This window comes from Homalodisca vitripennis, chromosome 1 (genome assembly GCF_021130785.1).
Source record: "Homalodisca vitripennis isolate AUS2020 chromosome 1, UT_GWSS_2.1, whole genome shotgun sequence".
NCBI lineage: Eukaryota > Metazoa > Arthropoda > Insecta > Hemiptera > Cicadellidae > Homalodisca > Homalodisca vitripennis.
The window spans coordinates 113811749-113839351 of NC_060207.1; the positions used below are offsets into that span (position 1 = coordinate 113811749).

Below are 27603 nucleotides of genomic sequence, written 5' to 3' on the forward strand. Positions count from 1 at the left end.
TGGATATTTCATAGTTAGCAATGTTTCAATTTACTAATAAGGTTTTTACTAATATAAAACATTTCCAAACTAAACACAAACATTTCATATAGGAGAGCCTACAGTGAGCTTCGGCTATGAAACTAAACTTAACAGCAAAACTCTCTCGGTTAATTGTAGGTAAGATCCAAAACGAGAAGAAACGCAACTTTACTATAACTGTGAAACTAATGTGTTTAATTAGTTTCACAGTTATAAAACCATGCCAATTACGTTGTATTCAATAAAACACACATTAACAAACCATACTCAACTTTATTTTTATTATTAACGATAGTGGTCTTAAAAACTAACTCTTTAACAATTAATATTTACAATTTTAATGTTTTTATAAATTACGACAGTAATCGTTCCTACAATTGAGCAAAGCAGATATTTTTCTTCGCATCATTCTAATAATGATTATTACATCTGAGCATTTAGACGAAGCTTTTCTATATACGTTATCCAAAAAAAAGCTTAAACCTAAGCTAAAACACTTTTTTAACATGACGTTATTTCACTTATTCTTATTTTACCAGCATTATTATTGTGATTTCTACCAATAAAGTAAACATCAAATTAGAATTTTTAGCTACAAATATCCACGCAGTTGATTTTTTTTGTTTTTGTACCTAGAACACATTAAATATGTATATATTTTGGAAATATATATTATTGTATATATTTCCATACGCAAGAAAATAGTTTTACACTGTACTTTTTCAAAATGTATTTCTTATTTAAAAATATCGACGATTTAAAACACTAATATGATTCACCATTATGATATTTTTCATTATTAATCTTATTCTTTAATTTTCTGATACCTTAAAAACAGGATATATTGCAGATCTTGAAACATGTAACGATGGTAAATATCATGTTACTCTGGCATTTTCTTAATATTTGTGTATACCATAGCAAGTGTATAACCTACTAAGAAATCTGCTAATATCGACCAATACTTGATTAAAAGTTTATGTGTTGCAGACATTTTAAGTAATGGTATTTATATAATAAATATATATTTTTTTAATGAGAACATACACATGGAACAGTGAAACAATGATCTTTTTTATTAAAAAGAACTATTAACAACTTATTTTATCATCAACCTTGTTTCTAATTGATATGCTTTGAAAGATACAAAAATATTTGTATGTGTTTTCTAATAACCCATATATTAATTTAAAATTCAATTAGTACAAATATGTTGTAATCAATAAATCAAAATTATGTGATATTCACATCAAGTTATTTACAATAAATGCGTCATTTATAAGAAAAAAGCTCCGAAACAAATGAGATCTTAAGCAAAGATGTAAAAACTCCAAGGAGTTATGCATATTTCGGGAGCTTTATTACTTAAAACTAAAAGGAATATTTTACGATATTCTGAGAAAATCCAGAGAGCTCATTGCTAAGTATTAAATACAGGTTGTATGCTTATTTCTAGTTACTAAAGTGCATGTAACATACCCTATTTACAAAGACTCTATACATGACACAAGTAAAGCTTACAGTGCCAAGTACCACACGATAATGGCTGATGTTTGTCGACTCTTGAACTCAACGTCTCATAAGACCTAACTTTGGATCACAAGAACAGCCGGTGTTTAAACAGCCGACGGGAACGTGTACATTGTGTCGGCCGACGCTCAGACAGCTGGTAACGGTCGGCCGATCTCTACTTGCTCGTCCGGATACCCTTCTTGATCCGGATAATCATGGTGATGGCTGCAAGGAACACCGCTATCCAGACGATGGTCGAAATGTAGCCGTAGTAGACCGAATGATGGCGGATACCCCAGCCACGCGCCGTCAGAGAGCGGATAGACTCTGTGGACAAGGATAGAGGAAGTAGCCATCCAACAGATCGCAGCACAGGATGCATCCCTTCCTGAGGCCAGACCATTCCTGCAACATCATTGTTAAGCTACATAAAAATCATATTATTTCCTTAGATTTAGAGTGAGTCCTATAAATACTAGGATTTATATGATATAATGTTATAGAATTCTATTAGAATCCTCCTCATTGACACTGAAAAAATGGATAGTGGCGAAATGGCTTAGTATAATAAACATTATACTTAACACAATGTACAGATCATCAAAGGGTTTAAAAAATATTGTTGTGCTGTTTTTTTATGAAATTCATTTAATTTTTCACAACTAACAAAAGTTAACTAAGAAGGGATATTTTTATTTATCTCTTCTCTTATATACAAACAAAGTGTTCACAAAAGGGTGTCACGAACATTTCAAACAGAAAATGTCATACAATGTCGTATAGATCGAGTAATGTCTCGATTAGCCGCTAGCCACCATTTTGTATTTTTTATAAAAGAATTATTTTCTCTAAAACTAGATAAGCTAAAGAAACCATGGTTGGCACATGTTTTTAATTAAATAAGAGAAATTCTTATAAAATAATTGTTATTTTCTTTAATATTCATAAAATGTCGTCTGTTAAACCATTTTAAAAATAACAAAAAAATCAGTGTAGTTATAAAACAGTTACTACAGATCAACTATTTGAACGATTTAATTAACATTTTACCGGTACTTATTTAAACGAAATCCATGAGTTCATAAGCGAGCACGACCGCTTTAAAAATTCGCTTGCACCAGCCGGGAGCTCCAAACATGTCACAGTTGAGAGGCATCAATTGATTGTTGCTCCTGGCTTGTGCGAGCGTAACTTTAAGTATTTTGTTAGATTTACTTTGAAACTCGTACACCATATGTGGCTAATATAATTGTTTTTAGGATTGTCCGCATTTCATTTCTTGTTTCATTTATCAAATCCCTACGTCTGCCGAAGATTTTTAAAATAAATCAACCTCTTTATTTACTCAAAAGCCGAAAATATAATACAGCGGCAATGTTAAAAGGTGATGAAGATTGATCTCAGCGTACTCTTACGTTATATTACCCTTACCGGAACTTTTATTATTTGGAAACTGCAATTATATATAACCTAATGAATAATAATATTAATATGTGACTGCATGATATCTTGAAAAAGATTTCATGCATAAACCAGTACTTTAACTTTTGTATAAAATAGTTTTTACATAGACAAAAACTAATTCTATCTATAATGGCGGAATTATTTTTAGCGTAATGTTTGTGCCCATTTATGTTTTCTGTGATTCTGTCTGTCCATATTTGTGCAGGACATCTTATAAATGAAATTAAACTTGAATAGATTTGAATTTTTTCTAATTCAGAGAGACGTGTTTTTTTTTTTACTCGTAATATGGCGTGCTCCTACCTTGTATATAATTGAAAAATTAGAGTTTTTGGTTACATATAATTGACCGAGAAACATGAACATTTTGTAGCTTAATCAGAGTTTAGGAATTAATCCATCAAACTTTAATCTCCATGTTTATACTTTTGAGAAGTTCAATATTTAAATTGTCTAGCATTGTAAAAACTTTGTTATACACCGAAACATGCGAGCTATAATTTGATTGATCCTTGCTATAATTTTATTGATCCTTGAAATAGACAAGAGTTTCTAATAGTCATTGTTATTAAGTAAAGTCATCAATATTAGATAATGTTATAACGGAATTTTAAATCAGACATCGTCAATTAATCAGGTAAATTCTAAGAATTTTTATTTGTAAAATTATGGAATGGCGGAAAATCGTGCATAACTTGAATTCAGGAAAATTTGAAGATAGTTAGAATAAACCAATTTCATCCAAATAAATACGGAATATCATTTTTATATTGAAGGCATTTGTATGTGTAAATGTTTACTATTTGCCACTTAAATAAGAACAACGTGGTAAATTAAAAGTCCACAAAGAGTTAAAAACATGTTTTATCTAAATCTAAACTTAAAATTGTTGTCCCTTAAGTTTAGTTTAGTTAAGTTGCATTACATTACATTTTTTGAAGGTCGTATTCCAAAATATTATTTTTATATATCAAAATTTTATAATAAATACATTATATACACTAATATTAATACATAACAGGGCATGTATTTTGATTTTCGATTTTGCTTATTGTGTTATCTTTTTACACGTATTGTGTGAGTGTAGCTGGTATTTCACGTATAATTATGTAGTCTGCCATCAGTGTAGTTTAATTAGGTATAAATTAAAAATATAGTTTTCTCTGTATGAACATATGAGTGAGTGGCAGGAATTAGTTTACTGGACTCACATTATAAATATAAATTACTCTTGTTAATGTAGAAAACTTTCCACGCTATTGTAAATGTTATTTAATTAATATAATGTTATTAAATGTCATTTATAATTCCCACTAACAATAACTGTACAAAAATGTGATTGTTTGATTGATTTATTGAATGACTAATAACTAATTTGTAAGAGTGTAAAACCTTATATCATTAAACTGTAAACAACTACTGCTTGTTGATTTATACTAAAACAAATAAATACAGTAGATCTTTTGTGAATACGTTTTAATCCCACAGATGTATAACTTTACTTCATAGCATAATTTGTATTAATTACTGTACGGATGTATTGATGGTTGATTTACTTTTTGATAGAGGCCAGAGAGAACAGCTCGACCAGTAAGAACCGGTGTTATGTGCTCTGATAAGTAAATCGATTTTATGTTTGCTATCGCACCCCACGATGCTTGTAAACATGCTCACTGTACTCTTATTACAAAGCGACTGAATTGCATCAACAATGAACTGTAATTACTGATTATAAACCAATATATCATTATGAATAAAAATATAACACTGTTCGGTGTTAAAAAGTAGCATATAATATTTATCCTTCATCAAATAAGCGTCTTACCATTATTGCATAAGTTTTTATTTTTTACACTTTTAATATTCGTCATCAAATGTTGTACCAATTTTTTAATATGAAACAAAGTTCTTTAAACGTCATCAACTTTGTCCAAGATAGTTTTATTTTTCCTGAGTAAACAAGAGGCAGTTCCATTATTAACAACACAATATCGATTATAGGTGGTCAAGCAAAAGGCTCGAGAATATACCTGGTACAAACATGTGTAGTTTTGATAGAATCTTCGTTGTATGGATTAATTGAAATTTCGTTTTAAACGATGTAATAGGTAAATTCTTCCTAACAAATCCAAACATTGTAATTTTTATATTAAAGGTTAACCTACTTGTATACTTTTATCAGCGATCTTTTATTAGTTTATTAATAAATAAATACTAAAAATAAGGAATATCATGTTACCGCTGGTCAGACATAGGGGGAAGAATGAGCCCATGCCCAGAAATGAAGCTGTGTACATTGTGTCAGCAATGATGGACACCAGGAACCCTAAACATAAAGACAACGTTAAAACATTACAATAAATTAGTTCATGCACAGACATAGAAGTATGTCTATTGGCTCCACAATTATAGGCACAACACACAATAGCCATCATAAATCTTAAGTAAAACCACTAAGTTAAAAACATTTAAAAGAGTTAATCAATTATGATAAATGGAACTCAGAAATTATAGGCACAAAAACTAGGCATAAAAATAAAACAATTTAATGAATTAGGCCACAATAAAACTGTTTGTATTGTTCAGCTATAAATGGAAACCAGAATTTCAAACAAAGAGACAGAGTGAAGGAAAAACCAATGAGCAAATATGGAACTGTGTCTACTCTAGCCTATCAGTACTTATGGACACTATAAATTCTTCCTTCTTTCAGAATTACATTGTTTAGATTGGGTGTGTTCAAACATGGAGGCGGCAATTCCCAGAGAGGCAAAGCCTTTGACGAGACGCAGTGGCAAAGCCGTCGGCGATCGTTGGTGGAGTATAGTTTTCGATTGGGGTTTACGCATGGCAGCTGAGTTCAAAGTCTTAACTTTCCTCTTCACTGCTCTTGTCTTGCTCTCGGTTCGAGAGGGCGCCGCAAAAACCACCCGCGTCAATTTGTGGTGGGTTTCCAAACAAGCCCTCTATCTTTTGCTATAAATTACCTGAATATCAAATTAGAATCGGCATCCGTGTCGATTGAGTGGTTTAAAGGCGTAGAATATGCGGAGTTTGCGATGTGTAACTGCTATATGGAATAATTGACTAAAAAAACTATGAATACCTGAGTTTGAGATTTAAACGAAAACTAGTAGAGTTACCTAATAACGGGAGTCACATTAAAATTTCGGTAAGAAATGAAAGATACTCAGAACTCAGAAATTCGTTATTGACATACAGAAGTGCACTGCAAAATAGCGTCAACAATAATATGTAATAGTTCATTAGATTAGGTGATTCTAAATAACCTAATTAAATTATACGGTATATAAAAACAAATTCAAATTAGTTAAATTAGCACTAAATTTTTTGTTCATGCTAAAATAAACAAAGCTTATACTGGTGGCCTTTCATCTAAGATTAAACTAGTCTGACTAGAGCACTCAACAAAGTCCCTGACACTTTAATAAGTCCTCTGTACCAAATGCCGCTTGACCTCCCTCTCAAAAAAGGACTTGTTTTTATTTTCATAGAGTCTGGGACATCATTATAGTTTAATCCCGCTAACTAATACACGCCTTTCAAAAGCTTGTTCTATGGGCAGGAATGGTAATTATATTGGAGTGACGTAGTGTGGCGATGTTGGAGATTATGTGATTTGAAAAGGTGGAGGTTTTTGTAAACAAATGTTACACAGTTCAAGATATAAATCGATGGGAATGGTAGAACTTTGGCCTCCCTAAAAAGCGACCTACATTCTACAAGTTTTCCCAAAAACCGCACTCAACGATATTTTCCGGAGTTTTCAAACGAATTTTGTGCGTACACTTTCACATCCCCAAACATTTATCGGATATGTGTGAAAGGGGTAGATAAGCAGACAAGGTCACTCTGGTACCAGCATACTTTGATAGGTTTCTTATAACGAAAATCCCCGAGCTTAGTTCCTTACACACGAGCTCAATATGATCGTGGAAGCTTAATTTATTGTCAATCTGAATGCCAAGAAACTTTAGCGAGTTACCAGACGAAATCTCTCATCCCCCAAACAGAGTGTAATTTGCTGCAAATCCTGAGAAATCCTGAAAAATTAATCATTTTAGTTTTCTCAATAATATTAGTTTTTTGTGCTATTCAACCAAACTGTAATTTTGAACATTCATAACTCGAAAACTTCTGATCCAATTAAAACCAAATGTTTATAAAAGACAACATAAGTATACTGTTCTACTATTAAATAGTGGAATTTTATAATAATATTATATGAAAAAACTGTTTGCGCTCAAAGTCATTATACTGATTGTTTAAATTTGTTAAACACTATTAAAACGTTTAATTTTTAACACAAAGTTAATTAAGTAAGTATGGGGAAGCCTATTCAAGGTGGTTTTATACTTTTCAGTTCTTAACAACGTAAACTCTGTTATTGTCTGTAAGTAATGTGCTTTATATATATATATATATATATATATATATATATATATATATATATATATATATAAACGCAAAAATAAACAATACAAAATGTAATATAACTCCCGCTATTGTAGCTCTATTAGTTAGTTTATGATTAACGTTCAAACTGGATATTTATGTTTTGATCCAAGAGTAGACCATTGGTTGGTAGCCATGTCACACTTACCTTCACGTGGTGGGTGTTCCGGAGACAGCTACTATAACTCAACCAAGAATGTCCCCATTCGTATCACGTTAACCATTAAAGAGGAAATATGACAAGTCAATATAATATTGTATGACGTGGAAGAAGTCCTTATTAACCTAGTGAATTTATAAGTAGGAAACATAATATTCAACAAGGAATCCTAGCATAAGGTTTACAAAGATATAACTGCTAAGCGATTATCTTTCAGAAAGTCGCTAACGTCCAGGATCTACCTATAGCCAAACCCCATTAGTTAAGTTAGCTTAGGTACAAACGCTTTCAATGTAGTAGTGACTATGTAGTTGTGTTGTCAGCCAATACAATAATCAAATGGGCGTAAGTTACTAAAACTTGTAAAAATATAATTTATCAGAGTTATACCAGCACTCCCTCTCAATTTTAACTGAAACTTACCGTAACACATTCCGCAGAGACCTTGCAGCAGCAACAGACCTGTAGTCCAGTAGAAGTCACCTATGAAGGGGCTGTCGAACACCTGGTACATGACGAAAAGCATGGCTCCTGTCTGCACCAGCAGAACCATGAACTGAATAAGAGAGTGAGCAAGCACCATTTCCAGAGCTGTCAGACCTGCAAGCACGACAGACGAGTGGTTGTTTTAGGAGTAATGTACTATAAGTTTCTGATTATTTTAAAAAATCCCTCATTTGGTATTAGAATATCGACAGTTTCTATTGGAAATCCATTTAGAAACTGTTTTGCTACTTGTAATTTTTAAACTGAATCCAAGCAAATCCAATTATTGTCTGTTACGGACGGATAGTGTAGAACGAAGTTTCCATTCGGGATACACAAAGTATAAAAGAAGCTACAAAAAATGTCCTTCGTTATCTTTATCTATAAATGGCTACAATTTAGTGTTTCATCTCGTGATTTGTTGATGCAGATATAGAATCCATTTATATAAAAAATGATAAACTGGGGCTATATAACCCAACTAGCTCTAGTTTTACAAAAACCGATAAAATTTTACAAAACTGTATTAATCTTTGTTATACATATGAAACGTTTTGTCAGTAATATTTCAGATGTAAACGACCCGATTTCCTCAACATTAACATGGTATTATTTACCAATACAATTTCAAACATTCATATCAGTTAGTTGTTGGTTAGTCTAAATACACCTGATTGTTACCCCTACAAGCTTCTGCACTCAACGCTGCTACGAGTGATAAAAAGTAACATCTCATAGTCTATAGAGACATTAGTTACTAAGGAACTTTAGAATATAATATTGTACTTTTCCTGATATATTACTGTAACAATAATATATTTTCTCAGATGTTTACAAAACATCTAAATATAAACTATCAGCATTTATATATACAAGTCATATTTTTCAATGTGGAGAAATTGAGCTATCTCCTACTAGGAGATATATACTACTGTACATCTAAATTATATGAAAAACATAAAACCAATATTTAATACTTTTTATTTTTTTGTGAGGCCTTTCAATATCAAGGATATCTTCTTCAGACACATCACAAAAGTAAATACAAAAAGTAAATTTGATTATTAATAATAGTTAACATATGTGATTTAATGTTATCTGTTTAAAAGCTGTTATGCTTAAGTATAAAACACATATACCGGTAGTATAATATATCAAAATTTAGTTTTCCGGTCCATATCGCTTTCAAAAATTACTTACACAATTAAATTCTTGAGATATTCGGCTTTTCCGTGGCGATCCTTCTTCAGTCACTTAGTTTAAACAGAAACTGTCAATAATGCGTATCTATCTGTATAAGTGACTTGAAAGGCAGTGATCAGTATTGTTTTGTTATCACACAATGTATGTTTTCTCCAGATTGACGCTACCTTCAATGGAATGTTTTTGATTGTTGATTTTGTATTGTTTCTAAGGCGTTTTTATTACCAAAGGATAATAGTAGGACATTTCTGAGTGTGCAATTGTTTGGCTAATTCCATCCAATGTCTGGTTTTTTAACTGTGTTCAACTATACCGCTTTTTTCCAAACCCTGACGTTTAGTGTTTCTATTGTGTTATCTACCCCGCACAGATATTAAATGTTTTGTATATTCAATTTAGATTGGGCCTTAACTACAGGGAGTTATAGTTATATGTTATGGTCGGTGCTATATTATATAACTTTTCAAGTTTAACATAATATGTCGATTGAATATTGAAGATCCACAGTTAGCCTGAATATTTGAATAATTTAATTGTTTAAGAAATGTTTCATTACGAGGTGGTTTGAATACATTTTCTATTTAGTATCTTGTATCATACTCCCTATTTCCTCAGTCGCTCCATGGATGGAACGGAGATAGTGGCACAGTCATTTATGTTTCGTAATATGTTTCTCAATGCTTTCTTAATATGTGTTATATTTTTCCTATCTGTCCTTTACATCTTTACTCTGATATGTATACTGCATGATTTATTAATGTATTTAATACCCGAACTATTACTTGGATAGCAGTGAAAGTATGCGTTCAGATATCTTGTGTGATGTGTTATTTTCCTTCAAACTAAATGTCATATACCCATGTCTGACTGGCTCGTTGTCAAAAGTGATAAACATCTATATTGTTTTCCACTTTTTAGGTAAACTTCATGTTAGAATATTTAAATACTTTTTACTCGGTGTTCGCCAGAAGACTGTTACGACATTGGCCGCGTAATATTATATTATAATTTAATTATATAAAATTATTTTTTAATGTGAATGTACAAATGTTTTCTCAGATTTTATTTCTTACCTGTTCAAAATGTTTAGACTTGTATTGCATAACATTTATAACATGTTTACATACATATTTATAAAATTAAAATATTTAGCATATATAGTTAACTTTACTTATTTGAATTTATCATTCAAACTTTGAAGAATTAAAGTAGTATTTCCACAACGAATATTATTATAAGCACGATAACTGTACTATTATTACCTGCAACCATACTCCTCTCCAGTATGCCAGCCATCTTCTCCTGCAGAAGAACTCCGACAGTAAACATAACTGGTAGATAAAACTCGAACCTGTAAAATTGTTATTGGTTAACATGTATTGTTCTGTTGGACAAGAATATTTAAACCTCTATACACTCTTGAGCTGTTCCTGGAATGGCAGAATACTCAGGCCATGGGTAAAGGGGTTTGGGTGACATGCCTCCTGTCAAGTTTACAACAAACAGATGTGCCATTTATAGTATAGTGTGATTCAACTTTTGTTTGAACATTATTATTGCATACTTTATCAATCAATGGACAAGAGAAGCGTGTCTACCTTAAGTTTAGCCTTTGTAAAGCCTTTATTAATGATGAAACCTCGCCCACTCCAATCGTCATCCATTGCTACCATGCCTGAAGACTACACCTATCGGCTGTATTATTCTATAGCCCCTGTGTTTTCTAAATTTACATTTAGTGGATATCCGCTCTTGACTTTCGACCGGTTGGATAACTGCTCTTTTCAAATGTGACAGCGCAGTTTATTATAAGTTTACGGTACCAGTAATTACCCAGTTTATACTCCTTTCGACAAGTATTTAAAATAGCTATAACTAAATCCTTCTAGGAAGAAAAAATGTTTGAAAAATTGCAGGGTTCTCATTTAAAAATGCCATGCCAGTTCCTTGAGTTCTAGAATGTTTAATATGAACAGATTTTATTGGAAGTAATACCATACACAGAACCATGTCTTATTACGCAACGTTTTTATTGGGTATTTATTGTACATACTATGCGTGAATTTTCTTTCTGTTTGAACCATTACTAAGTATTAGAAATCGTACTGGTAGAACAAATAATATAATATGATCAAAGTAAGACTATAATTGTGCACGGACTGTGCGTAAGACTTTTACTTTGTGGATGTGCAAGTTGTCTTATCCTGAATTTGCATATTGTCTGAAATTTAAAGTAAATCAGGCTTTCTTAAACAGTAGTGAAATAATTTTGTGCCGTGTGCCTTGTGCCATAATGGTTGTATGTCCGTCGGTGCGACAACTAGAAAATTCTATAAACTTGATACGTAGGTTCTTCTTGGTCGAAGGAAGAACCCTATTGATTATGGACTCACATGGCATTCCGTACGTCCGTCTGCCTGTGTCATAACTCTTGACATAAATAATTTAGTGACTTGAAATTGGGTACACAGGTTCCTTTTGATCCAAGGAAGAAGTCTTATTGAATTTGTGGATTTTAGTAATGAGTGATATAATGTTATTGTCATGTATGTGCAATGACGCTTCGCATACAATATACAGAGTGAGTTTTATGTCCCGGCACACCTGGATATAATTTAAACGGCCCGAGATATCTATGTGAGACCTTGACCCTACCTATTATAACATTTTTTTTAAATTTTTCTAGTTGTTGAAAATTTCCCCCCCTTTTCTAAAGGGGGGTAAAGGGGGGCAACTAAAACTTTTCAAATACAAACCCCTATCATGTGACCCCTCATTTTAAAGGTAATAAAAAAAGAAATGCAATAATGCAAACTAGAGGTCTCTACGTTTATTTTAACAGATTTTATGACAAAATAACAATTGAGTAAAGGGGGGGTAAAGGGGGGGCAACTAAACATTTTCAAATACAAACCCCTATCATGTGACCCCTCATTTTAAAGGGAATAAAAAAATAAATTCAATAATCCAAACTAGAGGTCTCTACGTTTATTTTAACTGATTTTATGACAAATTTACAATAATAAAATCAGTAACTGTCTCGTCCTGTTTATCGTAACATGAGTCAACACTAACGCAAATTCTAAAAACAGTTACCAGTTTTAATGTAGCAGGTGTTCAAACTGTTCACCTTCGGCTGTTTGACAGTGTGCTAGACGTGTGTAAAAACTTCAGACATGATAGGGGTTTGTATTTGAAAATTTTTAGTTGCCCCCCTTTACTCAATTGTAAATTTATCATAGCATCTGTTAAAATAAACGTAGAGACCTCTAGTTTGCATTATTGGATTTCTTTTTTTATTCCCTTTAATGAGGGGTCACATGATAGGGGTTTTTATTTGAAAATTTTTAGTTGGCCCCCTTTACCCCCCTTTAGAAAAGGGGGGGGGGGAATTTTCAACAACTTGAAAAATTAAAAAAAATATGTTATAATAGGTAGGGTCAAGGTTTCACATAGATATCTCGGGCCGTTTAAATTATATCCAGGTGTGCCGGGACATAAAACTCACTCTGTACATTGTCTTACTGCAGAAAAGGTATTATTAGATCATTGCCTAACTAAACTAAAGAAATATTAATTTTATTTGTGTTTCAAAGCAAAAGTAAAATATGTTTAATCATAGAGTTTAAAAAATTAACTTACTCTGCCACTAAAAAATTGCAACATATGGAACTTACACAATGATGACAGCAGGAGAAGCAAAATGGAGAAAACTCGGTCTTCTCGTCCCGTAGATGGGATCTTCTATCTGGAATTATATTTTTTGTCAACTAATATTTTTAATCAGTTCAATAATAATCATGAAATATATATTTCAAACTAATAATCATAACTTAATCCTAGTGTAAGAACTTATAAAATAATATCAAAGTATTCAATTAACTGTTATTTCCGTATAACTTTGGTGTGACTTACTATTATTTACATATTTTTTTACATGATATCACTTAACGATACCAAAACAATTTCTAAATTGGCATTGCAGTATGTACTGTACTATCACAGCTGACACAGTAGACAGGTATAGTAACTTACCCTGATGGGTATGTCGATGGCTTGTTCAGGCCATTGGCAGTCGCGGAACACTTCTCTGAGGAAGGACGCGTAGCTCGTCAGCAGATCCGTCCTCAGCAGGTTCCCGATATACTGGTCTGTACGTTTCCAACACAACAGTTGCCATAAGTTGTCATGAATAAGGTCAATGAGGTATTAGAACTATTTCAAACAAAATATTAAACGCAGTTATGAGAATAACGACTCTAGATGTTTCTAATTTTCAGGAGATGAATTGCATTATTGTGCATATACAGTAAGCTACTATTATGTAACACTATCCAGTTTAACTATTTGTTGCAGTATTTTTTATTGTGAGATTTACTACTTTTTCTTATTTGTCGTAATTTTTTTGTAAAAAAACAGTCAAGGAAAACCAGTAATCAGTTTTCATTTAGGTGCAGGCTCTAAATACAAAATTTCATTTTCTTCGTGAATTGTTTTCAGTCAAACATTGCATACATACATCAAACCCAGACTTTCATCAAACTGGAAATTGCGTTTGGTTATACAATTAATTAGATTTGTTAAATGTTCCAAAGATTTTAAAGAAACCCTTGTCTAAGGAAGCGATGTATGACATTGAAAGGAATTATATATAAACTTACCTATTAAAGCTTAATTTATTAAAATCCCTTATCCGCTTTATTTCCTCATAGAAGGTATTTACTTATCTAACATTACCTTGATTTGAAAGACGTGCAAAAACTGTTCGTCTGATTGTACATAATTAATTATTGTTCCTGTTTTTTTTTACTTAATTCTGTCATATATGATACATATTTGGAAATGTATTAGAATAGAATCCAAAACAAGACACAGTAGAAAATTAATTTTTCTACTCGAAAATTAACACCCACTAGACATGTCCAGCTTGACGTTGACCATGGCATCCTCTATTATATCTTCTTCCGCATCCTGGAAGTCCTCTATCCTGCGCACCAGAGCCTCGCTGTAGTTGTGTCCGAAATGGATGATACCCCAGACACCGTTTCCTCTAACCACCGCTTCCGCCTTCTCCAGACTTTCTACTTCCACCTGTGTAGAAGTCAACGAGTTAGTTTTACATCTCTTTAAATATAATAAATAATAATGGATTAAATAAAGTTTTTAAATAAAATCATAACAATTATGAACCAACTAAATCCCATATACATAAATAGTATTAGGTATTAGTTTTACTTTTATTATAGGTGCCAGAAATGCCGAACAGAAGTGTGAATGCGTACATATAGGGTACTTGAATTTGGTTTACTTAGACATCTTTACAGTAGCTGAGTAACTAAAACAGAGGGAATGGCATAAATATGATTGAACAAACCATGTGCTCCGTGGCGACCGTAATGAATCTGTGACTATAGCAAGTGGAATACCAAAGCAATACGCTAGACACTAATTAAAATTCTTTATTACATGAAATCGTCGAAGGGACATCTCGTCCCACTAGTAAAGGATACTATACTGATTAGTTAAATAACTACAGTACTGATACAGTTCCTAGATACAACCAAGCAAATAGAATGATATAGTGAATATGTGGCAAAATGCAAAATTATGTACTGTATAATATCTGGTTTACAGATCGTCATTCTTTTAAAAAACACCGAGGTAACAAAGAATGGCAACGAGCCGGGTGGTCCGCTAAGTAGGATAAACTTCGTTTTAGGAAAATAAACCAATCGTAAATATTATTATTAAATCGGTATAGTTTGAAAAGTTAATGCCTTTGGTTTTTGTGTCTGTCTTTGTGTGTGTGTGTGTGTGTGTGTGTGTGCGCGCGCGCGCGCTTGCGTGCGTGCGTGCGTGTCTGTCTGTGTGTGTGTGTGTGTGTGTGTGTGTGTGTGTGTGTGTGTGTGTGTGTGTGTGTGTGTGTGTGTGCGTGCGTGCGTGCGTGCGTGCGTGCGTGTCGGGGGGGGGGGGTTTCGCAGCTTTTGGGACCAGAGGCATTGTCTAAATAGAAATAGAAAGGGATCCTAAGAATATTCATGTACAATTTCAGTACATTAGGCCCAGTAGTTATTACGTAATTGAGAACGCCATTAGATTTTTATGTAATAGTATAGATGTTATTAAACCGTACGTGAGTAATATTGACACATACACGTACATAGATGTATAAGCAAAGGGAGGTAAGGCTTGTAGACAAAAGAGTGCTTTCAAGAGGGAAAAGCTACTTGTATTTTATTTACCTACAGTGTTTTATTGGAATAATATTTAAGTCTCATGGAAATCACAACATGCAATTTTTATATGAAAGGTATTTTTAAACTTTATATGTATTAATAATACAATAATAAGTTAATACATATTTTATTAAAATTAAACTTAGTTCAAAAGCACTTCATATGATAAAAATGTACTAACAGTATCATACATATCTTTATTTCTATAACCTTGTAGGGTTTGATTATTCAAAAAATACTTTTGAATTCTTAGCAGACAGAAACTAAAATATTGAAACAGTATTTTAAATGTTTAAACATCCAACACTTAACGTAGGTTTAAACCCTGTTAAACAATACAAATTTAATTATTAATAATATTCATATCGTGCCACTAACCCTTTAATGTATTTTTTTTTCTGTACATCTTAAAAAATTGGAAATGTAACTAACTCATTTTGTATGCTTTCTCCTTGAAAACACGTCAAATAATCGGTCATTAAATGTACACTTCTTACACTTACGATAGCTAATTATACGACACTCAACAAATCAAATCAGCAGTTGGTAACGATGAACTAAAAAAACAAGGTTACATGTCTTTTTGAACATCTACCTTCTAGACTAACTCAAGAAACTTCCAGACCATTTACAAAAGGAAATTCGTTTTTATGTCATTGGTGGCATACTGTAGATGGTTTCGTCCCAAGAATATTTACAATATTTAAAGAATTTCTGTTATTAAAAATCTGGTTATACACATACGATACTCAAGCTTTTTTATTGTATTATAATGAAAGTAATTCGTGTTACTTATCTTTAAGGGGGTTCGGTATGCCCTATCCTTCCCATGTTAATTTGGCCAATTTTATGTACCTTTTTCTCAGAAACCTTTAAAGCTATCATCATCAAACTTTAGGACACTACTATTTAGACCTTTGTTAACATTTAGAGCGGAAGACATTATAAAAATCTATTTTAAATTTTTATTAAAAAAATTATAATTATAAATTATTTTACAAAAAATTAATAAATTTTTTATTTACAACAAATTAAATAAAAACTTCTTTTTTTTAACTTTTTTTATATATTTTATATTTCATAATAGTATTCCAAAATTAACTCAATGGATGTACATTTACTGGTACAGTCTGCTACCATCACATAAATACCACATAAGTTTCTACATCACTTACAATAATATGTTGTTAAGGACAGTTTTCACATCCCGAACGTAATTATGTATATGTAAGTCCAATTGAATAATCATCGCAAATAGAAAGTTTATTACCGTCAGGTGTTCATTTTTCTCACTGAAATATCATTATTTTAGTTTTTGTTCCTGATGTAAGGTATAATTTTTAAAAGTGAATGTTAGTACAGATTGAAAAGTAGACAGTTATTATTAAGATTTTAGTCTCAGTTATCTAATTCTTGTTAATTAAACACTGTGTAAATTTCATTGGATCTCTTATTAAATCTTTATAACATTTAATTTAAAACTAAATCAAAAGACCAATCGTTCTAGTTTATCACACTAGCTTGACAAATAAGATACTGCTGAATGTGAAAATAAGAGTAATATAATTTGGTTGTTTTTAAAAGCGTGTCCGAGCTCACGTAGGCAAGAACTAATCAACCAACAGAAAACAAATCTAGACTACAGAAAGCATCGTTAATCTCATACGCCACTGTGATATTATAATGTGCATTTTTATTGATTCTGAATATAATAGCAAAATTGATATGATTTACCTAAAGTATCATTAACTAAACAAGTGGTTTTCATCGTTTAGTATTGGTTAAATGTCGTCAATCATCATAAATGTTGACATTCCTTCGGTACCGGTTGTTGCTGTTTAATCTGCCATTAAAGAATCGTCACCAATATTTAAGATGACGATATTCCTGTGTTTATTACCAATGAATATATCCAAAATCTTTATGTTTATGAGAGATCTTTCGACTGCGAAAAACATTTCTCATTTTTAGCACTATTGACGCAATGACTCATTTTTCAATCTAGTGACGAGGTCAGGCTGATACAATCTATTTTGAGTTCCAAAATAAGTTCGACGAATTCTGTCTTTACTTCACATTGAGAAAGCCCAGTAATAATTATACCTTCTGCTGTTCTTTTTCTATGACTCAAATGCTACATTTTAGAACAAACAGTAAGTTAAAACCTGCATGAGTGTATTTTGGGAGTTCCGTTGCCAAAATTTCTAATTTAGGCTCTCTGCTTTTCATTCCGAAGCTTCAACAAACTGGTGATGAGATACTTTTACTCTTAATGCTAATATTAGTATTTCACTTGTTTATGGAGCTACAAGCAGTTGGACCAACAGAAGTATTACCGTGCAGGGTCTTGATATTCTCAAAGATTTTAAGCTGACCATATCTTAACACGTAAGAAAGTGGCGTTGTTCAATAAAGGATGAAGAAAAACAATTTGAGTATCGTATGTGTATAGCTAGATTTTCAATAACACAGATTCTTTAAATATGTTTTATTTTCTTGGGACGAAACCTACTACAGTAGGCCACCAATGACATAAAAACGAATTTCCTTTTGTAAACGGTCTGGAAGTTTCCTGATTTACTAGAAGATATGTGTTCAAAAAGACATGTAACCTTGTTTTTTCTTTAGTTTGTCGTTACCAACTGCTGACATGGTGCTGCAGTGGATTTTTTTCTCTCAGTTCTAGTTCATCTTATAGGAGGAAAGAATCTTTTAGGTTCAGGGCATACATTTCTTATAAGAGGTTCACCAAACTCCCACTTTTGTTTATTTTCCCCCATTTTGAAGTTCGAGCCCATTTTAGACGTGCTGCTGGCGCAAAATATGTAATAATATAAAATGTTTGATAAACGATATACGGATTATGTCTAAGTGTTACATACTTGCACTTTAAACGTGTTTTGTAGACAATGTAGGGAATTTTACGGGTCAGATTTCATTGGCCAGAGAAAGAATCTGTGTGATTTAGGGATTTTTATTTCACTTAAAATGTGTGTATGTGTATTTCCATTCCTTGCCATGGTTGGATAGTGTTATATCTAAAGTAAAAGATGTTTTAATGAAACATAAATTATAATACTGGAGTAATTAGGAAGTGTAAGTATCTCTAACTAGTATAAGCTTCTCCACTTCCCTCCTCTGTTACCATCATCCGTCATAGTTTACAACTTCTCCATACACTTATAGCTCTTTACGTGTACAGTTAAAATTACTTATAACCAACGTACTTACCTATAAATCTATCTCATATCTAACATTTAGAAATAATTTACATCTACAATTACTTCGTACGTGTTAGTGACAAGTACAAATTTTCGGTCTGTAACTGACAAGTAGAAACGTTAGTTGAATGTTATTATAACAAGTACCAATTAATTATTGTTTGCATGTTACCGAGGCGACGTGAAGTAACGATTTTAAATGTGATACTGACAAGTACTTTAGCCTGGTCCTAGATAACGTACATATGTCAATGGCCATTAATCATATTATTAAAAAGTGATAACTTTTAGGTTTTCAAAAATTATTAAGAATATTTATATGGTAAGTATGTAAATTTCATCATCTTTTGGTTTGCTTCTTATTTCATGAAAGTTGTTTCACGGACCAATTATACATTTTTCATTTTAATCATAATAATTTAAAAGGATTTCCTTTGTGATTGTTATTCTAAACAGTCTTGAATATGAATTGGAATATTTTTGGAAAATTTAATTTTGTTATATTATTCAAGGGATATCAATTAAAATTCCGATAGAAAGACTCCTTGTTACTACTGCTTAGTTAGTTACTGCTTTAGTATCAAACACAGTGTTAGGGAGTTGGTATATTTAAAGATAATAGTCGAAATACAGCCGATTTATATTCTGACAGATAAGTTTATTTCCAATATTAAAACATTTAGCTTCGTGTGAGCCATAAAGTGTTACAAACACTTGGTTGGGAAAAACATGGTTCCATCGTGATCAGCAGTCATCATAAAGCCCTTGTATTGACTGAGACTTCAATTTACCCTAGTTAATGTCTTTTACTTCTCTATAATTCGAACAAGTCTCTTTTTACCTGTCATACAGTATTCAGTTTAATTTTACCCACCAAGGACAGTGTTTTCGTCCGTATGTGGTCCACGTATCTGCAGCTGAGGGGGAGGTCGAGGTGACAGCCGGTGGCGGGTATGTGGACACAGTCCGAGAGTCCGTGCTCCAACTCCTGGTTCACCACTGCCAGCTTCAACCCCTTAGGGTCCCGCCCTATCGCCAAGTTGTACAGGGTGCACTGCAGGATGGGAAGACCGAACAGAAACAGCATCATGCTGTGGTAGGAAAGTTTCAATTGATTATACATGTCACTGGAACTCGGTATTGGGTGGCCTTTACAAGAATAAAAAGTTGGTGAAGTAGACTAAAGTATTAATATGCGTACTTAAATTAGAACCACTCTGTCGATAGGCAACAATAATTAATAACCATTACACACTCATTGAATAAGTGCAACAAATTAACTAAATTAGTTCGACAAAATTAAATTTAGGAATAAGCATAAGATACGCTCATTTCTATTTACTCTAGATTTACACACACACACACACACACACACACACACACACACACACACACACACACACACACACACACACACACACACACACACACACACACACAACACACACACACACACACACACACACACACACACACCACACACACACACACACACACACACACACACACACACACACACACACACACACACACACACACACACACAACACACACACACACACACACACACACACACACACACACACACACACACACACACACACACACACACACACACACACACACACACACACACACACACACACACACACACACACACACACACACACACACACACACACACACACACACACACACACACATAATATCTACAATGCTTGGTTTTTTAATGAGAGTGAGGAAAAAAGAAACTGATAGAAAAATGTGCAGATGTATGAAGCAGTTAATAAGCAATCTAGGGCGGAGGTAGTGCTCCGCCACTCTGTAAAATGTACGTATCAGAGCTGTTGGCTGAGAATGTATTAACCCGTCTAAATCATGTCAGTTCATTGCTTAAGATATTGTACAGTGATTACAAACAACAATGTGTAAATATTCACTAAGTGTAATTTACAATGTAATCACAATGTGTAATTCACAATTGCGCTCAGTTAACAAACAATAACGTATAATCTCGTACGCATATTCGGTTTCTTCACTCACTTCATGGCCAATATATTAAATTTCCTTGTAACATACCTCAGGCATTGTATATATAAAGTTTTTTTTTATTATTATAGCATTATGAAAAATTAAAATCAGCTTTCACAGTTTATTAAATAATTTTAAACGGCAGAATTAAACGTGTTTCCTTTTACAGGAATTGTATCAGCGAGAATAAATTAAGGCCATTACTTGATATTTCGCCAGAGCATAGGTAACTGGTTACTTTATTTATTACTTTCGTATTTTATTGTCTGAGAGAGTTTCTATTTGAATTATTCTTATTTCAGATATACTTGAATTGTTGTCCCAATATATAAATATAATCCTCATGTTAGTTTATTATACAATTTGTAAGGGATATAATTTAAAGTCATACTGTATATTAAAAGAATTTACATATCACTTACGGCTTATTCCTCCACATAAAGAAGAGGTTCTTGATGAGTTGAGCGATAAACCGAGTGGTAGCAAATACATCCCCGTTATGTAGAGGCGATCTTGGCGGTGGTTTCTGTTTTTCTGGGTAAACTTCCTTCTGAAATGTAGACCAGAACTGTTTTTCATTTCTACTTATCATTCTTTTGCTGGTATTAACAAATTATCGTGTGATTCACCAGCAAATAGGATCAATGTATACATTAATATGTACTATTTTAGACATTTTATTTTTTAATTCTTATAACTATTAGCTAGACAAATTGTCTTAATCATGGTTAATTGTGAGCAACATTCCGCAAATTGACTTGTTTATGAATTTGTTTTTTATAATCAGGTGAACTTAGGATAATTGGATTCTTTCTTGCATTAACTTCGATAAAGTATGAATTGAGACAACAAACTGTAATGGTTTTAATTACTTATTGAGTATCGAGTTCTATTTTCCTGTTTGCGGTATATAAGTTTTGGTTTAATTATTTTTATTTTTGATCGTATTTATGAAATAATACAAACTTGTGGCTGTATAAAAGTAGGATGTGTACTGGATATGGAATGGACAATAGATGTTATTTCCACTAGGAAGCCCTAATCTGATATTCTTCAGAATTATGATCAGTTGTATGTCACTTTACAAGAACTTTACGTCGATAGAATAATCATGACCTATGCTGATAATTAGGTCATTTAGTGATACCCCGAGTTGAAAATAACTTTGATTCTTCTTAGTAAGACACAGGTGAATTACATGTTTTATATTTACACCAGTAATACATTTTTTAATATGCTAGTTCAATGTTCTTGAGATATCTGCCAGACGAAAAGGGAGAGGAAATTTACAATGCACAAGATATAGTAGCTACGGCAATTTTTAGAAAAAATAATAAATACTCTTAGATTAAAAATATTCTCAGATTAGCTAATGCCATTATTGTGTTCATATTTTAGATTTTTTATGTTTAAGATGAATTACTATTATAGTACTTGCATCGTCACATGAGTTTATACTTGCCATGTGTCTTACATCAAACTTTTAGTTTAGTTTTAGTTCCAAACTTTATATTTTTTAAAGAGGACAAAAACAATGCTTTTGGTGTAAATTTAAGTATTTTTCGTAAATTATGTATATGTATTCAAGGATAAACTGAACCAACGTAAAGATTCCTCCCAACGCGGCCAGAGGGCTGAAGGTAAATTTGGATTTTTTTATTAATATTGTTTTATGGGGTAATTGGCTATAAGAACTGGTACATATGTCGTATTATAAATACTCTAGCACACCCGTTGGCCTCGCTCGCTACGTTTTGAGCTGTAGGAATGAAAAGAACCTTTACGTTGGTGACTACCTGTTATCATACATCGCTAAAAAATGTGATAATCATTAAATAAGCCACCTTTTTTGCACCTTAACTTTCCTCAGTTTACCAGGACCGTAATTTCGTGAAGTCAAATATGAATACTATGAAGCACCATTGCATTCATCGATCACGTTTCGATATTTGTGTCTCGTTGTAGACTTTTGACTGGTGGCTTCTATGAAAATCCCAGTACCTCCTTGTAACTTATTCCAGGTTCCTCTCTTCACCTGGAGGATGATATGAATATCCCAAAAGTTCATAAATAAAATTATAACGGCCATAAACAATTTAAATGCGTGGCCAGCGCCACAATATTCCCTGATGTTATCAACTCGATGGTGGTGTACTTTTCGTTCGTTTTTTCTTTCATTCCCACCTCTTTCACTGTCTATTGTGATTCCTAGGCTGTAACAACGTTTGTTAGAGATTACACAACTTCAAAACCACAAATGTTCTGGATTTCTGAATAAATTTATAGTACACTACTAATATTACTCTTATTAGTGTACATTCTGCCATTTGACTTGCTGTTCCGCAAAATCGGCCGGTACCTCCGTACTTTTCCTTGTTCCAAATTTCAGTCTCGATGCCCTCACCTGGTCCAGATCCTCCTCACTGCCGTTGGTCTGCTGCTGGCGCGCACTTAGCTCCAGGAACGCCTGCTCCAGACTGTCGCAGCCACAGCTCGCCATCAACTGGTTAGGGGACTCCTCTGCGAGCAGCACTCCCCCGCGCATCAATCCTACCTTCAACAGTCACCTTCTACAAACGTCTAGCACACCCACGTTACAACTTACTCATGGCAAATTTGTATGCTAAAATTATCAAATATTTGTTCAATACATTTTAAGAATCAATATGAGATTCAGCCTATTTAACCAGTGTATCAATTATTTTATTTTATCGGTATTACTTTTTTTAATGGCACGTATCTTCAATTAAAGTCAGAAGGACAACATACTATGGGTTACTAAATTTACACTTAATATATCAGGATGGTTATTTTGAAGTACTCCCTGATGAGCAGGTTTTAAATGATTAAATTATGAGTTTACATTATCAGAGACTTCGTAGAATAGACTTTTAACGAAACCAGGATGGCAGATAGAATAGTGTCGGGATTTATATTTTTGACATGGTTTTTGTGTGTGATGAGTTCCTTATGCCTCCAAATTGTTCAAAAGTGTTGAAACCCATTAGCACAAAATTAGTTCACTTTCATCAACGTCTATCAACATCACAGAGTAATCTATGTTGCTCGATATAACTGTATACTTCCAAATTTATGTTCTGAAACTTATAATTTAGTGTACAGGTTTGCACATAAACCCACGCCTGACCTGTGAATTGACATTCAGTGTAACTACGGAAATTGACCAAATTCATTAGATAAAAAAGGTTTTGTAATGATATTAAAGGTTAGTTCCAAAATAAGTTTGTAATTTGTTTATAGGAAATATATTGTAAACTTGTAAAATGTAAGGTATTTTTATGTAGTAAAAACTTGTGTCGCTAAATATTACTATGTTAAACTTTACTGTTTCGCTAATGCCAATATACCTTGTATCTTCTATAAGAATTAAGCATAATATTATGTAATAGTTTTTAAAAATCTGTTTTTCCTTACAGAATGTATGAGACCCTTTAAACATTTTTGCGTGAAATTCGCATGTGTTCGCTGTACGACGATTCCATATCCTAGTTACCTTAAAAGATGTGTATGACATTTTTAAAATAACTGTAAACTTTATTTTGTGTATATTTTTACCTCATACAGACCAACAAGATTAACTAGTCATTGGACTTGTTGAACGAGGGATTATAACCTAAGCAATGTCCCAGTGCCATATATGTTTTGACAGTTAGCTCATTTGTTAGCATGGTGCAATGCATCAATCACTGTGTGTCCCAGCAGGCAAAAAGACAATTCATGAATAAACGACACAAGAAATGCCGACAGCAAAAGTCATTTCTAATTTTATCTATGGACATATTAAACAAAGGTTACTTACTACTTTGTAATTGAATTATTTTATATTTTGTTATTAGTAAACATGATAATACAGTTTTACAGTTGGTATACTGACCACGTGAGCTTGCCTAGCTTCCTCTATATAGTGTGTCGTGATGATGATACTCTTCTTGTCATTACTGGTCAGCTTCAACAAGTGTTCCCATATACTGCAACAGAAATTTAATTATTTTCAAAAATGGAATCTACAGAAATATATTCTACCCAACCTCACATTTTGAATCATGTCAGTTACACATTTAATAAAATGCATATCAAAATACCCGTATTCCTTATATAGCATGATTTCAATATTAAATGTATGTACTTAGATTTTACTAGGTTTTCCTATTACAGGACTAAACTCCTCAACATGCACACCACTTCTATTGTAGGAAGATGTAGCCTCCTAAATAATAATCAATTCTATCCAAACTTTAAGAACCAAATTACACGCGGTAAGGAATAAATTGAAATGTCCAGCAGTGTGACCTCTTTTGTTCACTTCACTCAAATTTCATTTTACACCATAATAACTAGGACGCTTATTAAAAAGAATTTCCTCTGTTAATGAAATATACATTGTCACAATATACAATTTACACCCCATGAATACAATCTCTTGCCGTCTAATCTGATAGAAAGTGGCCATAAAAAATGTTTAAAAGAATATAAAACTTTGGTTATTCCATAAACCAAATAAGTGTAAAGATGTTCTTTATCTTTTAAGTTTGTATGTGACCCGTATAAATATACATATGGATAGGTTGGTGGTTAATTGGCCTAAGTTGTCTTGCAAACCTAAGATAATACATTTAAAAAGTGTTTTTCATGTACCTGTGGCTGAGGACGGGATCCAGGCCAACGGTCGGTTCATCCAGGATCAGCAGATCAGGATCGTGCAGGAGAGCGATAGCAAATGAAACCCTCCTTTGCTGGCCGCCACTACAATAAAACACTTGTATTAATGTCCCCTAAAGGCTACTGAATCCAATTAATAGTTTCAATATAACAGCCCTTTATACTAATTTGTGAACTATTTTGTTTTTGTTATTTCACAATATCTATATTATTAAAAGGATTTCTCGATTTTTATACGGAATGTTTATGTATCTATGACTTTTGATTCATATGCATATTTATACTGGAGATGTCTGTGGGTTTGAAACAATCGAAGATACAACTCAGCCCCACGGGCTTCCAAAGAAACAATTTTAATCTTATGTGAATAGTTTTGTGTAGTTTAAAACAGCTCAGGCATAATTCATAACCTACTAAACTGGTTGATTTTAACTTTTAATGTTTGTACACTATTGATTTATACTATCTAAACTGAAAATCTTTTGCGTGCATTCAATATGTTTATATTGAATATAGCCTTATACAGAACATAAATTGTGTATTTGGATAGCTGTGCATTATTTAAAACTAGTGCGTTATTTAAAACTAGCTATGTAGTTTATTTAGTAATAACTTTAATTTTTTAAGTAAGTGAAGCTTCCAAATTTCTTAATAAATAATATATTAACCTGCCAGCCGTCATGGCAAGAATGCTGTACAAATTAACCTTCAATACTATTTATGATTCTTCAAATAGACTTTCTTCAGACTTTGTCTAAAATGATCATTTATTTTATTTCTATTAGTTTGTAACTTTTGAAAACATTGACGAAGATTATTTTTATTTGCTTAGTTTATTCTAAGCTCTAATCCTTGACATACAGTGTTGTAAACAAATATAAATCGTGTAAATTAGCAAGATATTACTATTAAGTATTTATTTCTAAAAGCACACTTCTCCAAATAGTTTTTATTTACTAAAACTAAGTCAAAGGTCTTTAATTTTGAATTCTTAAATTTTTCACTCCATAAATACAATTTTGTTAACTTTTTATTTTGCTCCTTCTCGTAAAATAGAAGTAGAATGAACAATCTTACAATTTTCAAACGGTATTCCCAACTTGTTTACCTGTTAAGTTCAAGAACACAAAAACAAAATGTAGCATAGCTAGACCCTCCATTTTATTTGTATTATTTAAGAAGCTAAGGGAATGGAGAAACCTCAGCTTATCGATGATGGTGCCCGCCGATTTGAGCTCCAGGAGTCGTATCAACTCTTCTGTCCTGGAGTACACCTCTCTCCTGCTCATCCCGTACAGTCTGCCATAGTAGAGGAATGTCTCCAGGATGCTCATGGTACTGAACAACGCAACATCCTGGGGAAAATATACGTTAATGATCATTAATGTTTTCATAACATTATATTAACTTATTAGCAGCTGCGGTAAAGTTCAAGAATACAAATTGAGATCATCTTTTGTGCTAGAGTACTAACGAGGAAGTTAAGAATGTTCTACCTCACTCAATACCAGTTAATATTATTAAAAATTAGTAGCATATTTACAAAAAAAATTCTATTAATCTTTGTATATAAATTATAACTCATGAATAATATTGATTCGCCTTTTATTAATATTAACTTTTATACTATTAGAGCAGTAAACATGAACTGCTACTTTTTTCCACACTCTTTTAGGCTCTTTTCATTATCACGTGTTGGTATGATAAATTATGTAAATAGTTTAACAGATGTAACCAATGAACAGATAGTGCTACCGGAGGTTATTTAGGATAATTCTAAGCAACAAATTGCAAAATATTGGCCCTTGAAGAACTTTATGCTTGTTCGATACCTACGATGAAAACCCAATAATGCATCTGGGTATGCACCCCTTAGTTGTCTGTTTGATGAGTAGTAACATCCAATAATCAACTTTTCTACATATTCAGTATAATAATAATAAACAATAAGCTACTTTATTAACAAATTACGTTTTATACAATCGAAATCTTTTGCTACACCTCACAAAATTAAAGCAGTGTGTTACATTTGTCTACGGCATTTAGTACTAAGTCCACTCAATTAAAAACTTCTAATTCATAATGTTTTTAATTTTCTTATAAAATATGTAAA

General features: G+C 32.5%; 1 protein-coding gene across 1 annotated transcript in view; it reads right to left on the reverse strand.

Moving 5' to 3' along the window:
- Positions 1–274: 274 nt before the first annotated feature.
- Positions 275–27603, reverse strand: part of LOC124369661 (ABC transporter G family member 23-like) — a 37214-nt gene continuing 9885 nt past the window's right edge. Inside the window, exons 2-14 of the mRNA XM_046827715.1 lie at positions 26691–26845; positions 25467–25574; positions 24706–24799; positions 23215–23364; positions 21233–21360; positions 19654–19870; positions 14236–14413; positions 13358–13473; positions 13000–13070; positions 10585–10673; positions 8057–8233; positions 5237–5323; positions 275–1938 (exon numbers count right to left, since the gene is read on the reverse strand). Of these exons, the coding sequence (XP_046683671.1) occupies positions 1709–1938; positions 5237–5323; positions 8057–8233; positions 10585–10673; positions 13000–13070; positions 13358–13473; positions 14236–14413; positions 19654–19870; positions 21233–21360; positions 23215–23364; positions 24706–24799; positions 25467–25574; positions 26691–26845 (1800 nt within the window). The 3' untranslated portion in view covers positions 275–1708. The remainder of the gene's footprint in view (positions 1939–5236; positions 5324–8056; positions 8234–10584; positions 10674–12999; positions 13071–13357; positions 13474–14235; positions 14414–19653; positions 19871–21232; positions 21361–23214; positions 23365–24705; positions 24800–25466; positions 25575–26690; positions 26846–27603) is intronic.